General features: G+C 46.0%; 1 protein-coding gene across 2 annotated transcripts; it reads right to left on the reverse strand.

The window, feature by feature from the left end:
* Positions 1-8,459: 8,459 nt before the first annotated feature.
* On the reverse strand, positions 8,460-17,829 carry Ywhah (tyrosine 3-monooxygenase/tryptophan 5-monooxygenase activation protein eta). Of its 2 annotated transcripts, none has more exons than XM_052198517.1 (2): positions 17,527-17,829; positions 8,460-9,886 (listed from the first exon to the last, which is right to left on the reverse strand). In XM_052198517.1, exons 1-2 carry the CDS (start codon positions 17,611-17,613, stop codon positions 9,233-9,235), a joined length of 741 nt encoding a protein of 246 aa, XP_052054477.1. In that variant the 5' UTR covers positions 17,614-17,829; the 3' UTR covers positions 8,460-9,232. The 2 variants fall into 2 exon arrangements, with proteins under 2 accessions (XP_052054477.1, XP_052054476.1); XM_052198516.1 differs by lacking the exon at positions 17,527-17,829 and adding an exon at positions 14,806-15,001.
* Between the last annotated feature and the right edge of the window lie 615 nt (positions 17,830-18,444).

Consider the following 18,444-nt stretch of genomic DNA (forward strand, 5'->3'; position numbering starts at 1 on the left):
ACTCCTTCTTGCCTGAGTGGCTGGAAGCTGCCACCTTGTGGTCACACCAGGTAGCACATGCCCTGTGGCTGCACCAGGTAGCGAGTGTGTGGCGCCTAGTGGGCAGAACAGGAAGAGGGGGGTCGCTCAAGGAGCCTTCTACTGCCTCATGCTCTCTGTCCTCTGCTCCCCCTTGGGAGTGGGCCGGACTGTAACCCCCGGCTCCCGCGGGTCTATTCAACCTTGGAGCCACTTGCGGCTGTGGAGAATAATTAAGAATAATGTAGTCCAACAACAACAAAAAAAAAAAAAAGAAAGAAAGAAAGAAAGAAAGAAAGAAAGAAAGAAAGAAAGAAAGAAAGAAAGAAAGAAAGAAAGAAAGAAAGAAAGAAAGAAAGAAAGAAAGAAAGAAAGAAAGGAAGGAAGGAAGGAAGGAAGGAAGGAAGAAAGAAAGAAAGAAAGAAAGAAAGAAGGAAAGAAAGAAAGAAAGAAAGAAAAAATTCGTACACTAATTTAAACTATAAGTGTTTTTGAGACAGGGTTTCTCTGTGTGGCCCTGACTATCCTGGAACTCACTCTGTAGACCAAGTTGGCTTCGAACTCAGAGATCCGCCTGCCTCTGCCTCCTGAGTGCTGGGATTAAAGGTGTGTGCCTACATCACCTATCTTAAAACTGTTTAGGAGGTTCTCAAGAGTAAATGTTGTGATGGCCGGGCAGTGGTGGCACACGCCTGTAATCCCAGCACTCTGGGAGGCAGAGGCAGGCGGATTTCTGAGTTCGAGGCCAACCTGGTCTACAGAGTGAGTTCCAGGACAGCCAGGGCTATACAGAGAAACCCTGTCTCCGAAAAAACCAAATCCAAAAAACCAAAAAAAAAAAAGTAAATATTGTGGATGACAAGCGGTATCGATGTCAAAAACATTGAACATGCCTTAAGCCTAGCGTGCCAAAACGCACTACCTCCGAGGCCAAGAAATCTTCTAGGTCCCCACTCCCACCCCCTAGGACTCTACAAAAATCTGGAGTTGGGGCGGGGGTGGGGGGAGACTCAGTGGGACGTTCATCACTTTCTTGCAAACTCAGCTCCTGTATTAGGGTAGCGCGTAGTGAACACCAGCGCGACCGCTAGGTGGCAGCAAATGCCTAGGAAAGTGGTCCCAGGCTGGAGCAGCTGCTTCCTAACCCAGGAGGCCAGATGGAGCCAAGGCCAGGAGGTCCAGAGTGGCAGGAACGTCCCCGTATCACAAAGGGAGACAATGCAGAGACCAGAGAAGCTGAACGGGAGGGGTTGTGGAGTGCGGAGGTTCACAGCCAGGATAATGTGTCCTCCCTGAGGCTGCCTGCCCCTTTAACTGTGAAGTTAGAGACAAAGTACTTACTGCAGAGAGCATTTTGATGATTACCTGGTATAGTGCACAGAACTCTATCATAGGACGTGCAGTAAGGAATCAGTAAGACATTCCACAAGCCGCCAAGACCTGGCCTAGCCCAAATTATTCTGAGAAAGTATTTTGTAGAATCAGATAATGCCTATCATCAGTTGACTTTAAATAAGGGAGGATATCTCCATATTCAGAATGGGCTTGATGAAATTAGTTGAAAAGCCTTAAAATAAAAACTGAGTTTTCCCTTTAGAAGAAAAGAAAAGTCTACCTAAGGATAACATCTTCAGAGAGTTCCAACCTCCACCTCAGGATTTCAGACCTGCCTAACCAGACCCACAATCACTTCCTCAGGTGTCTCCTGAGGATGTTGTTTTCTCTGGTTGAACCCTGACTGTGGAAGCCTTGTCTGTGGTGGGGTGGGGGTGAGGTGGGGTTGTAGTTATTCATTCCTTCTAAGTCCAGGGTAGCTCTAGCTTTTTTTTAAAAATATATTATTTATTTATTTAATATATGTGAGTACACTGTAGCTGCCTTGAGACACACCAGAAGAGGGCATCAGATCCCATTACAGATGGTTGTGAGCCACCATGTGGTTGCTGGGAATTGAACTCAGGACCTCTGGAAGAGCAGTCAGTGTTCTTAACCACTGAGCCATCTCTCCAGCCCAGCTTTAGCTTTTAAGGACCCATGTCTGGAGCTACGGTAACTACGGTTGTTTATTAGTATAGCTAGGCACAGGACCACAAGTAGGCAGAGGAACAAGGCTCCCTGCCTCCTGCTCTAATCTTCATGGATGCAGCCTGCTTGTTCCCCGGCTTTCTCTACAAGCCCCCTTTGCCCGCAAGAGGCCAGGCTTAGCCTCTCTCTTCAGTGTAGGAATGAGAAGGATGGGTCTAAATCACACTATCTCCTGGGAACCAGCTGCTGAGGGGTCATCCCTCTCTCAGCAACCAGCTGCGTCACCTGTTCTTCAGACCCCACCTCTCCCACAGGCCTGCTGTGCACTGTCCACCCCTCTTGCTCTCCTGCCCTAATTCTAAAAACCACTTAAACTTATCAGTTTTGCCCTACAGTGGGAGACCCGGCAGCATCCCTAACTCATCTCACCTAGCTTCACCACAAGCTGTGGGGTGGATGTCATTGTCCCATTCCCAGACAAGAAAGGCACAACACACTTACTCTTCCACACCTGCTCCTCCTCCTGGGGAAACCTGCTTCTTCAAGGCAGGCTAAAAACACCTGCAAACGGAGAGAAACTGGCTTTGATGGCGACACTCTGCCAAACTGAGAGAATGTTATCACTTCTCGGGCCCTCTGAGCTTCAGCCATGGTAATTGTGGAGAGCAGTGGCGGCGAGCCTGAGAGAGCCTGGCGAGCCTGAGAGAGCCTGGCGAGCCTGAGAGAGCCTGGCGAGCCTGAGAGAGCCTGGCGAGCCTGAGAGAGCCTGGCGAGCCTGAGAGAGCCTGGCGAGCCTGAGAGAGCTTGGGCTCAGCTCTTAGCTTCCCTTCCCTTCTTCCACGGGAACCTAAGGACACTGGGGAAACGCCATCTAGAACAGGGTAAAGCCTCATACAGGGATTGGTGCTGCTCTGCTAGCTCTCTGAGCTTGGTTCCCTCCCCTGTGAAGTGGGTCGGGAAAGAGCTCACAGACGATAGCCCACCTCACAGGGCTGTGAGGCCGCTGCAGCCGTGGACGGCCTTAAACCAGCACATACTGTTCTCTCCCGTCCTGGGCCATTGGTTAAGTGAAGGTTCCACTACAAACACGAGAGAGAGACTGGATGAACATTTGCCACCACGTCCAACCCTTTAAAGAATCAAAAACCCACTCTAGGGGCACAGGAGCTCGTGCTCCCTTTTAAGGCTGATCTTGAGGATGTAAATCTCCTTAAACACTGCCTCCAAGCCCCTGTCTTGGTTCTACCCTAGCCCTGCTCACCCACCTTCCTCGTCTGAGGCTGGCCCTCACTGCCCACACCTTTGCTAAGACCAGAAACAGAGGCATCAGCTCAAGTCCTTCCTTGCCTCCACCTGGGCCCTCTGGAGATCCTGTCAGCTCTACCCACTAACTTTGTCTGCAGTGGTTCTCTATTTCGGTCACATCACCCAAGCTCAAAATCTTTCCAGAGAGTTTCCCAGTGCTAGAAAACTTGAGGGAACTTGTAGCCCAGGCTGGCCTCAAAATTCATGACCACCCTCCCACTCCAGCCTTCTGAGTACTGGGAATCGGGTGAGCCACTATGCCCAGGTGCATCCCTCCTGTTTTCTGAGGACTCTCTTTGTCCCTACTAATTCCTCTGCCAAGCTTCCGTCTCACACACACACACACACACACACACCCTCTGCCTCATCCCTTAGTTAGGGAACCTCCTCCCCCCATACCTGTTGATAGGCTTTCCCTAAGGCTGGGTATCTTCCCTGTTGGATCCTGCACATAATCCATAGCACAGCATGTTTTGGAATAACTGTGGGATCTCCCTCTCCCCGTCACACGTGGCTGTGAACCCCACTACAATGTATACCGGGGCTGGTCTTTCTTACTGTGGTATCCCAAATAGCCACACACAGAAATAGCCAAGTCAGTGCTTGTTGGATGAAGCCATAGGTGAGGAAGTGTGTCCAGGCACCTGCACAGTTATGGACAGGGGTCATATACCCTGATTGGCTTGGGGAGATCAAGTGTTCGCATGTCACTCCTGCAGAGTAATAATGGTGTCCCTCTCAAGCTCAAATACCCCAACTTGGTAACATGCTAGATCAGCAGCCCAGCTATCAGGAAGCAGAAAGGGTCGCTCTCAGAGAGTCTGCTCTTCTCCAGTCTCACGTTCACTCCCATTTTTTTTTCAAAGCATCCAAAGCTCTCTTTCTTCTGAAACCTTTCTTCTTTTTATATATTCTCCCTGGATTCATCCCAACCCCCCAAAATACATGAGTATTCCATTTTCCCATTTCACTGCAGAAGTATACTCCTGGAGCGTTGCCATGGTGATCTAATATTCACTACCCTAGAAACAGTTGCCTAGGAAATGAATGATGTCACTTCCAGGAGATGTGTTTCTATAGTAACCATCTTGGTGGAATTCAGGGGGTGGCCATGAAAGTGAAGTAAGAAGAGGGCAGCTGCAGAGAAGACAAACGGAAGGAACAGAAGGAAGCAGGAGGGAAGGAAGGAGGACAAGGCAGGAAGGTGGGGACCATCCCAGAGCAATCTCAGGAATGGAGGTGTCTCTAGAGACCACCAAAGACAAACTAAAAGGCTAGGACTCACAATCACACCACCAGTTTAGAAGAGAGGCCAAATGTAAGTCTTGAAAGTAGTTTATCAATAGACAGGTAGAGAAACAAAAGAGTCTTTTCAGTCACCTTTAAAAAGTATTTATTTATCTATTTGTTTATTTATTTATTTATTTATCTGGGAGAGACTCATGCCATGGTCTACACATGAGCAGAGGACAGCTTGTGGGAGTCAGTTCTCTGCATGTGGGTTCAAGAATCAACTCAGGTTGGCAGACTTGGTGCAAGCACCTTTAACAGCTGAGCCCTCTGAACTGGTCATTTTCCCAAAATTTCAAGCTCAACATAAACACAGTAAACTGTGAGTTGTATTCTGATAGGAGAAAACCTGAGTGTCCTTTTAATTTTCTTAATGTACATATAGTTACACATACACACACACACACACACACGTAATCTCACCTGAGCTCTGTAAGAACAAGGCTCATGGCTGTGTCAATTGACCAAGGCATCTCAAGCCCCCCACCCCCAATGTTTACTACATAGTAGCAATCCAGTGAGACTATGGAGTGGAGAAGAAATTATGTTAGTGTAGGGTAAAGAGCCACAGTCCTAGACTCCAAAATGGGCTCACAAGAGGGGTCAAGAACAGGCTCAAGTGGGCTGGAGAGATGGCTCAGCGGTTAAGAGCACGAACTGCTCTTCCTGAGGTCCTGAGTTCAAATCCCAGCAACCACATGGTGGCTCACAACCATCCATAATGAAATCTGTCGCCCTCTTCTGGGATGTCTGAAGACAGCTACAGTGTACTTACATATAATAAATAAATCTTTAAAAAAAAACAAAACAAAAAAACAAAAAAGAATGTGCTAATAAAATTTGAATAATGCAGAAGAAAGTCCTTCCAGTAAAGATTTATGTAAAAGTAAGACAGAAGGGCTAGCTAGGCACCGTCAATAAAATACCTGTTCCACAAAAATAAGAGCCCATTTTATCAAACTCTTTAAAAAAAAATCCAGGAGTGACAGCCCATGCCTTTAATCCCAGCCCCGGGGAGGCAGGGAGGAAGAACCCCAAGGCTAATTTTACTCAGTTGCTCTGGTTGAATCAATGGGCTCTGGGTTCAGTAAAACTGTCTCAAAAATTATGGTGGAGAGTGACTGCAGAAAGCACCTGCTATCAAATGCACACGTGTGTGCACCCCGCCTGCTATCAAATGCACACATGTGTGCACCCCGCCTGCTATCAAATGCACACGTGTGTGCACCCCGCCTGCTATCATATGCACACGTGTGTGCACCCCGCCTGCTATCATATGCACACATGTGTGCATCCCGCCTGCTATCATATGCACACGTGTGTGCACCCTGTATATGGACGTGTCAGGCACACACACAAGGCTGAGTGAGCAAGCTGAACAAGACTGATGAGGCTGCACTTCATCTGTGCTATTGCTTCCCACCGCTGAGGTGCGCGGTCACTGTGTGACCTACAAAGTATCCTTTCTCAGAGGAAAAGCATTAAGGCTCTGATTTCAGGATATGCCCAAGAATGTAGATAAAACAGAGAAGCCAAACTAGTTAAAAAGGCAAATGAAAACCAAGAGTGACAGAAGACTGGCAAGCAGAGGGGTCTTATCAAAGATGTCTTCTAGTCAACAACTCTAGGTCCTCTTGAAGTTTCAAATTGTTTCTGTGCGCTTATGAAAGCAACACAGTGATATGGGAAAGCAAGGACCTTGAAGTCTTGCAGAGCACCAGGCCTTCTGGCTGTTTAAGCTTAGGAAATTACTTTTCCTGGGCCTCAGAATTCTAACCACTTTTCTTTCTTTTTTTGCTGGAGATGGAACCCAGAACCTTGGTCATGCCCTCTACCACTAAATTACATCTTCAGCCCTTGAGTTTTGGGGATGGAGAGAGGGGGGTTGGTGGTGGGATTTGAGACAAGGTTTCTCTGTGTAGCTCTGGCTACACTATGAAACTCACTATGTAGACCTCAAACTGGCTAGCCTCCAACTCAGAGAGCCTGCCTGTCTCTGTCTCCCAAGCGCTAAGATTAAAGGCATGTGACACCGCTGTCCAGCTTCAGTCCTTGAACGCTGAAGTTTGTTTTTTAAAAATTTATTGGGGGGAGGGGAGCAGCAAGCCAGATGTGTGTGTGTGTGTAAGAATAATTGTTCGAGGGTGTATCCACTTGAGAGTAAGTGCCCAGAGGCCAGAAGAGGGCATCAGTTAGGCTGAACGGCCTAACATGGGTTGCTGGGAATCACACTAATTTTCTCAAGGGCTGCACTTGTTTAACTACCCAACATTAACATTAAACATTATTTAGTTCTCTTTAGCCTGAACTAAATAAACCCTCTCTTACCAAGATGACTTGCTCACAGGATAGCAAGTATCCTTTCCCCTTCATTCATGATGGTTTCTGTCCTCCAGAATAGCCTGGCAGGTGCAGCTTGGGACATGAACTTGACACTATTGTTTTGATCTTCAGCTCACACAACCTTGTGAACTTCCTGCTGTTCTGGACACCATCGGGGTCTACAGCCCAGTGGAAGTGAAGAGAAACAACTTAGGACAATAGACTGATCTAAGTTCAAAGAGAAGGAGAATCCAGCCAGGTGGATTCAAGAGTGTTTCATTAGATCTTGATAGAACAGTTCTTGTGTATAGGATGTCAGCTTGAAGATGGGAAGCAGCACACCGGCCGGCCATTGGTATCTTTCTGGGGTCTAATCTCAGCTAGTCATGGTATAGGAGCCAGGACGAGGGCAGCTCCACATTTAAAATGTTAGCCCCAAACTCCTGACCTTGAGAGGCCTTCCTGCCTCGGCCTCCCAATCAGCTGGACTGCAGGCTTATGCTGACATAGCCAGCTTAAGGGCCCAGTTTTGGTTTTTTGAGAAACATTTTCATATATTCCAGACTGGTCTGGAATTTACTACTCAGCTGAGAATTACCTCCAATGCAAAAGAAACAGACTTTAATCAGGCAGCAACGTGGCCCACTACACTTAGGCTGCCGCAGCTTATAGCTCCTTCTTGGCTCCTCTCAAGAAACCCCACTTAACGCCAGGCATGGTGGTGCATGCCTTTAATCCCGGCACCTGAGGCAGAGGCAGTCATATCTCCTGAGTTTGAGGCCAGTCTGGCTATACAGTAGTCTCAGGCAGCCAGAGTTATAGAGACCCTGTTTTTAAAGAGATAAAAATCATTGGTGGGAAGTTTCCACCCACGTGGGTTCCAGCATCTGAGTGAGCTCAGGTTCATCAAGCCTGTCACCACTGAGCCACTTAGCAAACTCTTTTCATCTTATACAACACTTAACCCACCCCCCTATTTTTAGATTTACTTAAAACTTTCAGTGTATCTTTTTGAGACAGGATCTATTTATTATAGCCCAAGTGCACTATGTAAACCAGGCTGGCCTCAAACTGCTCCTGCCTCTTTCGGGCTGGGATTAAAGGCATGCACCACTTGGCTAAAACTACTCACTAAAAATTAGTTCAGGGCCCCAGGTGGCATCCCCCAATTAACACTTTATAATATCTACTTTGGAAAGTATACTGTCAGTATTAAACACCAGTCAACCCTCAAGTAGATCAACCACCACCCTCCCAACAGACACAGAACAAACCTTACAGAGGCTCCCTACCACAGAAGGCAGCACTTTACTTGGCTCATTTATAAGCATCGGTTAACAAGGACAGTGGATAGAGAATGTTATTTGATATACTACTGTGTGCTTTAAAATATGTAATTAAGTCAGAGGACAGCAGAAGTCTGAGTATTACATACATATGACTAATGCTTCAATGTTTGGGAAGGGGGAGGAGAAAAAAAAATCAAGGTCAGGCACAGGTAATATCCCCAAAGCAGCATTTATTTACTCTTTTAAGTCCAAAACATTTATTTTAGCAGTCTGGCATTTCATAACCACCCATCATGATTGACACAGTTTGACACACATGATGCTGTCAGGGTACACAAGAACAATAGCCAAAGAGTTACAAAAAATAAATCCATGATTCTTAATCACAATCAAAAAAAAAAGTTACACATATCAAAAACTTCTGATGCATTGCATTGAAAAGAAGGTGTGCGCACATCATAATTTAAAGAGGCACAGCAGGGGCTGCTGAAAGCTCACAAGAAACAGTTTGTAAAGCTGATGGTGAAGGAACAAGTTGTCGCTGTGTCAGTTTCCATTAGCTGAAGGGAGGGGTGAGAGGGTCAAATTCATTTTTGCATGCACAAGATGTACTGCTTAACAAAACACTATCAGCTTGTTTTAAATAGCAGCCATAGCCTGTGTTGGCTAATTCTCCTTTCTACACTCAATTACCATCACCTGGATTTGCTATAGACCAACAGACATAATTAAATGCCTCATTCAGAACACACTTCTCTGCACAATTCAAAAAGGGAGCGCCCTGTGGCTCAAAGCAACCATCGGTCCAGCAAATGCCCATGAGGGTTTATCTGAAACTGCTTCCCAAGGGACAGGAGGGCAGATCTGAATAGCTGTGCTGCCAATATGGATAGGTTTAGCACTAGATATAGTGATTGTGGCAAGGAAGAATCAGTGATAATGGGGGTGGTGGGTGAAGGAAGGGGCAGGGACCTCAAGGGTCTTCAGTTGCCTTCTCCTGCTTCTTCATCCTGCTGGTCGCTCGTCCAGAGAGTGAGGTTGTCTCGCAGCAACTGCATGATGAGAGTGGAGTCCTTATAGGAATCCTCATTTAATGTGTCCAGCTCAGCTATAGCATCATCAAAGGCTTGCTTGGCTAAGAGGCAGGCCTGCTCCGGTGCATTCTGGATCTCGTAGTAGAACACAGAAAAATTGAGGGCCAGGCCAAGCCGGATGGGGTGTGTTGGCTGCATGTGCTCTTTGCTGATCTCGAAGGCTTCCTTATATGCGGCCTCAGAAGCTTCAACCACACTGTTTTTCTTCTCTCCAGAAGCCACCTCTGCCAGGTAGCGGTAGTAATCGCCCTTCATTTTCAGGTAGAACACCTTGCTCTCATACTGAAAATCATTGCAGTTCTTGATAAGGAACTTGTCGAGCAGAGCCAAGACATCATTGCAAACTGTCTCCAGCTCCTTCTCAATCTTCTCCCGGTAGGCTTTAACTTTCTCCAACTTCTTCTCATTCCCATCTGCCATGGTTTTCTGCTCAATGCTACTAATCACCCTCCAAGAAGATCGCCTGGCACCAACTACATTCTTGTAGGCCACAGAGAGGAGATTTCTATCTTCATTAGATAGTGGTTCATTCAGCTCTGTCACCTGCAAAACATCACAGGTAAACATAAGAGGACAAAGCCTGAGTATGCAGAGAATCACCCCTTCGACGTGAGAAGCAACAGGTAGTGGCATATCCAATGACCTTATTATTTCAACACAACTATCAATCTTCTTCAAAATGGAGCCAGGTACAGAAATATTTGCTACTGTGATCTCAGTACTCAGGACATGATGGGGCCTAAGGAAATTCATTATTATTTAAGTCTACTGTTGGTGTGGCTAAAAATAAGGCTTAATGAGTTAAAAATGCTTGCTGTTTTTGCAGAAAACTAGTGTTTGGTTCTTTTGTAGAGAACCCAGTACTCATGGCCAAGTGGCTCACAATTACCGATGACTCCAGCTCCAGGAAGATCTGACACATATCCCCCAACATCCAAAGACTTGTTTTTCTAAGACATAGTTTCTCTGTATAGCCCTGGCTATCCTAGCTCAGGCTAGTCTCAAACTTAGAGATTTGCCTGCTCTACCTCCCAAGAGATGGAATCAATGATGTATATATCTCACTGCCCAGCAAGATTTTTGTTGTTGTTGTTCTCATTTTGGTAAAGGTATGGCTAAATGGGTTATCATGGAAGGTGGTATAATGCTCTAAAGACTTCACTCTGTGGTATTATTCAAGTGTACCTCCAGGCCTCACCCAAACTAAGAGGAAAGTACATTACTAAGCACCCATCACTACTGAAAGGAAACAATGTGACTTTAGCAGCCATCTTTTTTTTTCCAAACTGTATAACTGGAATCGAGGTGGCCATAAAAATTTTCAAACATTGCTTACTTTAAATGAAAATATTCAATTTTACCAGCTACAACTTATTTTGGTTTTCTATGATGTTAACTCCAAGTAAACCAGCTAACAGTCAACAGAAAGAGCATTCAATTTTGCTGTGGACTAAACTGTGTTCTCAAAAAATTTATATTGAAATCCTAATCTCTGGTACTTGCTAATGTGACCTTATGTGAAAGTATTAAGTCTTGTAGATAAAATTATTTAAGATCAATTCATACTCCCCAATGACCCCAATTCCTATAAGGAAAGCAAGATTTGGAGACCGACACACAGGCATAGAATACCATGTGACATGAGAAGCAGGGATCAGAATGACCAGAATGACAGTGCCTTTTAAGTCAGGAACATCAAGGATTGCCAGACATCACAATAGGCTGAGGCAAGGAAGAATTCTTCCTTGGGTCTTTAGAGCAAGCACTACCTTGCCAGCATCTGAATTTCAGAACTCTAGCCTCCAAATCTATAGAATATTTCTGTTTTCAGCTACTCAATTTGTGGGGTTTTGTTGTTTTGTTTGTCTAGTTGTTTTTTTTTTTTTTTTTTTCTTAAAGAGACTGGGTTTCTGTGGAACAGCCCCTGGCTGTCCTGGAACTCACTTTGCATATTAGGCTCACATTTTTTAATATAGGAGTCTGAAGAGGTCAGAGATGCTAGACTGCCCAGAGCTGAAGTTATTGATCTGGTGCTAGGAATTGAACTTGGGTCTCTATTAGAGTCTATAAAGTCCTCTTTAAGAGCAGTATGCATTTCATACTCTTCAGAAAAACCTTCCCATTTTTATAAAAGCCAGCCTCTCCTTTTTTTTTTTTTTGAGACAGTGTTTGTGTAGCCCTGGCTGTCCTGGAACTCACTATGTAGACCAGATGGTCTTCAAATTCTCATAGATCCAATTGCCTTGGCCTCTTGAGAGCTGGGATTAGAGGCATCTCTCCATTTCTTTTATTTATTTACATATATATGTGTGTATATATATATATATATATATATATATATATATATATCTCCCTCTCTCCCTCTCTCCCCCCCCCCTCTCTCTCCCTCTCTCCCTCCCTCCCTCCCTCCCTCTCTCTCTCTCTCTCTCTCTCTCGAGTCCTGGCTGTCCTGGAGCTCACTCTGTAGAGTAGGCTGGCCTCAGCCTCTACCTCCATCTCTCCATTTCTTTTTTTTTTTTGGGGGGGGGGGGGGTTAGTTTTTTGGATTTGGTTTTTTTTTTTTTTTTTTTTTTTTTTTTGAGACAGGGTTTCTCTGTATAGCCCTGGCTGTCCTGGAACTCACTCTGTAGATCAGGCTGGCCTCAAACTCAGAAATCCGCCTGCCTCTGCCTCCCAAGTGCTGGGATTACAGGCCTGTGCCACTACCGCCTGGCTCTCCATTTCTTAAAAACAAAATAATCAACAAATAACAAAAGCAGTCTCCGTGTCAGCAGTTTAACTGTTGTCTTTATGTAACTCCACCTCTGGCTATTCCAACTCTCTGCTCTAAGATTACACAGCATTATTGAAAGTCACAAATAACAGTCTGTTGTTAACTCATTTATCTTCCTATGACACCATGTGCTTACTCAGAAATCTCTAAGGGCCTCCTCCCACTACTCATAAGGCAATAAACTGGATAAAAATAGACCCAGTGCCAAAAACAGAACAATGACTAGAAAAACTTAAAAGTTCTTAATTTTAATGGGAGACAGCCATTACCAAACAAAATACTGAGCAAGCAAAACTAACACAGAAGTCTGGCATGAACTGTAACACAGGCCCATCATCACAGCTACTTGGGAAGCTGAGGCAGGAGGATTGTCAAGCCTTACTTAGGCTATGTTATAAGCTCAAGACCAGCACAGATAACTAATACTCTAATATTAATGTTGGCTAAATGAAAACATTATTAGGAGACAACGTGGACTTGTCTTTGCCTTGCTTTTGACATCACTCAACCCAAACACCGGCATTACTGCACACTACTGTCTCTGAAGGTCCAGGACTAGTGGCTTCAGAAGCCCTGCTGTTCTGATATCAGGTAGAAATGTCTACTCCTATGGCAGAGGGACAGAATATTAGCGAAAAAAGAAGAGTCAAGCACACTAAAATGCTGCCATTAGGCTGCCTCCAAGGGGGACACACAGGGACATCAGTAGACACCGTGGGGCTCCCACGGGCGTATATACAATGAAATCAAAATGGAGAGACAACTAAGACAATTTCTTAAATTTTTGTGCACACGCATGCATGCACACATACACATGCACACTCTCAGTCAGAAGTGTACCACTGTGTGTGTGTGTGTGTGTGTGTGTGTGTGTGTGTAGAACCACCTCAGGTACCATTCCTCAGGCATCACACATCTTTGAGACCCTCTAAGGGAGGGTTTCTCTCAGTAGTTTGGAACTCAGTAAGTAGTCTGGGCTAGAAGACCACTAAGCCTGTCTCTGCCTCCCAGCACTGGGTTACAAGCATTTGTTCACTGTCTGGTTTTGCTGCTGTTTGTAATGTGGGTTCTGAGACCCATCTCAGCTCCTTATGTTTGTATAAGCAGTTTAACAACTAAGCCATCTTACCAGTTTTGACAAGTACAATGGAACAACTCACAGCCAGAACACTAGTTCAACCAATTCTTAATCATTACTACAATAAAGACTCCAGGCCTTCAGAACAGATATATACTTCCCCTTCATATTGTCTACTGTAGCTAAGCCACAACTAGTAGATTCTATTTTTAATCAAACTTGGCAGATACATTCAGTAAGTATAAACTGCTTAGTAAATGCACTTATATAAAGTCACTGGAACAATGTTTAGTATAGCAGAACATACATCAGAAACTATCCTGTAACTTCATGGAACATTATACAACACCAAAGTTAAGAACTCGACATTTCAAATTCTGGCTTCACAACTATTTGACTTCCAAGACAAAATTAACCATTAGACATCTCATCTGTAGAATGGTGCTATTACAAACAGTATCTGCAGACACCTGTTTTAACATTATGTGAGGCTGAGGGAGTTAACCAGTGGTGGAGCATATGCTTAGCACGCACAAGGCCCTGTGGTTTGATCCCTAGCACTAGGCAAATTAGTATAAATAAAACTGTAAGTCTATGGACTAACAGCTACCATCCAATAAGTACCTAGAAAGTAAAGCAATAAATCCATAACCTTGCTGAATACAATACAGAAAACACTGGGGTACCCCTCCAAAACTTTGTTTACTGTTTTTAGAGTACCTGAGTAGCTCAATCCAGTCTTGAACTCCCAGTAACTGCAAGCTCAACTTCTCAAGTGCTGGGATTATAAGTATGAGCCATCAAACTTGGCCCATAACACATTTCTAAAGGAAAGGTGTAGCACAACTGTTTCCTCAGCTTATATATTGGTAAAGATACTTCAGTGTTCAGCTAGTGGAAAACAGGTCTCTCCTAGCTTTCATTTATTTCAAACAGCACTAAAGTGGCTTTCACACTAGCCATAAGTGGTGGCTCACACCTTTTAATCCCAGTACTTGGGAGGCAGAGACCAGTTTGGTTCACTTAGGGAATTTCAAGCCTGCGGGAGAACCTGTCTCAAAAAAAATGTCATATTGTCAGTTTTTGTTACACCTTAAAAAATACACAGGATTAGCCTTCCCTGGGCATTCCCCCTTCACACAGCACCTGTGTCTCCCATTTCTCACACTCTCCCAGCTACTGGCAGTAAGGGCCCCTTTACCTCTGCTTGCCTAGCTCATGTTTCCTTAAATGCAGTTTTGCTTCCTGAACTTCATGTTCATCAAATCCAACATCTCTCTTTATGCTCTGCCAACACTAAAGGCTACAGCAGCTAGACTGACGGCACAGCCAAGCACTCAGGAGGCACAGGCAAGACGATTCTGGGTTTGAAGTCAGTGAGACTTAAGACTTAAGTCAGTGAGACTTAAGACTTAAGTAAAACACTGTGTTTTCGTTTTATAATTTCACAATGACCACTTATGTTTTGATATAATTGATTTAGGAATAGAAAATGTTACTGAATTATGTCCACCTCTCTACCTACCAATATTCCCCAGAGGCCTAGTTTTCTTTTTCCCTGATATCTCAGTCCTTCTACAGTAACATTTTTATCCCAATTAATAAGCTTACTTCAGCGTCCATATTAAACTCCACCGACCCGGCAAGGTATGAGAACAGGAAGAGCTTGAAGGTCTCTACTGAGCTTCCATTCACAAACATTTGACTTTTCATATTATGTGTTTCAACTCATCTGAAGGAACACCACTATTTCTAATGTGTTGGGGGGAGGATGCTGAAGATCAAAACTGGGGCCCTCAACAGACTAGGCCAACGGCTGTACCACCGGCCTCCAAATCCAGTCAAAATTCTTAAGGTTTGCCACTATTGTCCTCCAGGTGACGCTGCGGGATTGAGAAACAACATTATAAGGCAGTATGATTAAACTGTTTAAATTAAGAAAGAAAACCTTGAAGATTAAAGACAAAAAAATGACTTGTTAGTAACACAAACATTCCTAACTTTATACTTCAGAGACCCTGAAGCCAGAACTAACGTTCAAGGTCAGAGCAGCGGCCTTGGATCTTCCATCAAGCCAATGTCCTGTTTCACTCTCTCTAGAACTTACCTGCTTTTCAATTCCCTGAAAGAAAGCCCACATAAACCCAGAGGGAAGCTAAGCATGGTGGAGCACACCAGTGATTCCAGCATTTGACAGGTAAAGACAGGATCATCTAGAGTTCAAGGCCAACCTCATCTATTTAAAGTGCTTGCGGCCAACCTGAGACGCATGGAACCCTATCTAAAGGGGAAAAATTAAAAAAAACAATATAAGTTTACTAGAATTCACTCTTCCCAAAAGCTTTAATTAAGGTTTATTAATGGATGACTCATCAACATTAAGAATTTCATCTACAAACTACACCAACAGGCAAAATGTACAAAAAGTACATCCTACTAATATAGGTGGGTCAAACATAAATTCTGATAGAAAATACTCATTTTTAACAGTTAATTTGAGGGAATGTTTTACCATTAATTTGATGGTACAAATATTAAATTCTCAGTGTTTGGTGTCTTTTTCAACTCATAAATCATTTTAGACATAGATTATAAATTTCAAACACAAAGGTCCATTAGCTTTTGCAAAATGTTACCTTAATGCCTCAGAGAACATCTGTGGATACAAGCAGGAAATTGCAGAACATTCTTCAAGGCCATTTAGAAACACCAAAGAGCCTTTTTCCCCCCATGCTAAACTGTTTTATTCTTGTAATCTCTCTCTAGTCTTTCCTTCCTTCCTACCTCAGGAAGGTTGATAGCTCCAGATATCTGATGGCCATTTTCCCTTTACTGTATTATCATCTTCATTTCCAGAAGGCCTCCCTAAACTGTAGTCTTAAAGTCCCACTCATATATTGAGCAAAGACCTCCTAACCCAGCTGTTCAGGGAGAGGCCGCAACTTGCATAATTCCAGAAACATTTAGGAGTGACTTGGTGTGTGGAGGGAGGTGGTTTTCAGGATGCACAGCCTTGTTTCCAAAAAATTTCGAAAAACTGTATTTTAAATTCATTTTCTTAAAGAATCCACAATTTCTGAAATCCAGACCCCAAATCTAGAACATTCCCTGGTATAAATGAATGCTTCTAACCAGAACAGCATACCATAATGCTGAAATCAGTATCACCAAGGAATCAACAAATGGCCTGTGATATTGCTGGGTTCCAGAGACATTTTGCTGAATGTGTACCAGGACACTAGAGGAAAGATAACTTGATTATCGATCTTACCTGGGAAATCCTAAATGTTGGAATGTTGGCCTCAATTTCCTATTTTATGTAGTATCAAAATACAATTTCCAAATTAAATTTGTATCTAGGTTTAAGAAATCCTTTCAAACACCAACCATAGGTCATATGAGCTACAATACTTAAGTCAGCTAAAAAACTGCCCAAGGACTGCTAAAATGCAGATTTCTGAGTCTCACCCTCAAAAATGTTTATGTATTTAGAAGTCTAAGGTGGAGTCCAAGGAGATTTCCTCCCTAGTCTGAAGAGCTAGGTGGCCACAGTTGTAATTCTGCCACTGTGTGACCTTGACAAGAAATATTCTTTTAGAAAAAACCCAGGATGTTAAGAAGAGACTATAGAGGTGTGGTAACAGAACTCAATCAGACAGGCAGGTGGGCTCTAACCTAAGATATTCGCTAGGGTGTGGCTGCGCATGTCTCCTTTTCCGGAAATCTAGCTGCAGAATCCATCTATGAGGGTCTCAGGAATGCAAAGGCACCCAGGTTCGCTTCATTTTCATCTCATCTCCAGGAAGGCACTGCACTGACCGTTGGGCTGTATGCAGGGACCCACACCCTCCTTCACGCCTATGACTGCTGAGAAAGGGGTCTTCCCACACAAAGCCAGACCCGAGGTGTGGAAAATGGGGGGGAAACCCCAGCTTCAGGCAAGCAAAGCAAACAGGTCGTGGCAGAGAAAACCAGGAGACGGGTCTCCACTCGCGGATGAGTCTTTATTACAGTGGGTGAACGATGGACGGCAATCGCGCTTCGCCCGGGTCCAGCAGAAGGGTCTAGAAGCAGGAACGCGACTTCCTCCTTTCCTCGGGTGCCCCCTCCCCCACCAGGGCTCCGAGCTAGGACGCGGCGACCCCCGCCCGCCAGCCTCCGAGAGGCCTCCCCCCGGGGAGACCCCGCCCGGCCAGGCCTCAGGAAATGGAGAGTCCGGCAGCCGCCGCGCCCAAAAGGTGGCCGTACAAGGGGAGGGAGCCACCGCCCAGGCCCGGGCCGCCCCGCCCCGCAGCCCCCGGCCGGCCGCCCGGCTCTGAGCCGCGCGCTCACCGCCTTCATGGCGGAGGCCATGTCGTCGTAGCGCTCCGCCTGCTCCGCCAGTCGCGCCCGCTGCAGCAGCTGCTCTCGGTCCCCCATTTCGCTCGCGACTCGGCCTCGCCTCGCACGCCCGCACCGCCTGCTCGCTCGCTCGCCCGCCCGTCCGCTTCCCAGTCGCCGCCGCGCACGCGCACTGGCTCGCCGGCTGGCGGGAGGCTGCAGGCTGGGCCGCCGCTCGCGCCTTCTCGCTGGCTGGCTGCACACGCTGTGGCGAGCGCCGCGGAGACGCTGAGAGAGGATAGGGGGCGCCGCGGGCGGGCGGGGAGGACGGGACCACGCCTGCGCACTCGCAGCGGCCCGCCGAGAGCCACGGGAGGGGGCGGGGCGGCCCAGCCCTAACGGTCTTTTTTTTTTAAGGTGACGTCACCTGCTATAAATAGTAGCCGCTAGGGCCGTGCTGGAGAGCTGCGCAGGCGCCTTAGGAGTGCTGCATTTTACCGCCGCAGCGTGGAGGGTGGGGAGCGGCTGGGGCGCGGCGACGGTGGTTCCACTGGCGAGCGTTGTCGCAGCCCAGGCCAGGAAAGCGCCACAGAACCCAAGACAGAGCCCAGGCCTGAGAAGCGGATACCCACAGATAGCCCTGTATGGAGAAGCCGAGGCGCTCCGGCCCCGAGCTGAGGGGCGGCTTTGCACGGGGTGGCCACACCCAGCGCTTTGGTCAGCTCCGGCAGCGGCGGGGGGTGGGTCCTGCCCTTTGGGACAGTCCTTCACAGACACACTAGAATCCATCATACTGCAGAGTGGCGCTGCCATCCTTAAAACTGACCTTGGGCCAGCTCCGGCTTGCACAGGAAGGGACAGGTAGCTAGGCAGAGGGGAGTTGCAGCGTTCAGGGCGTACCTCCGGGGAGCTGGCCTAGTGCTGGGCCTT

Source organism: Apodemus sylvaticus, chromosome 11 (genome assembly GCF_947179515.1).
Source record: "Apodemus sylvaticus chromosome 11, mApoSyl1.1, whole genome shotgun sequence".
Taxonomy (NCBI): Eukaryota; Metazoa; Chordata; class Mammalia; order Rodentia; family Muridae; genus Apodemus; species Apodemus sylvaticus.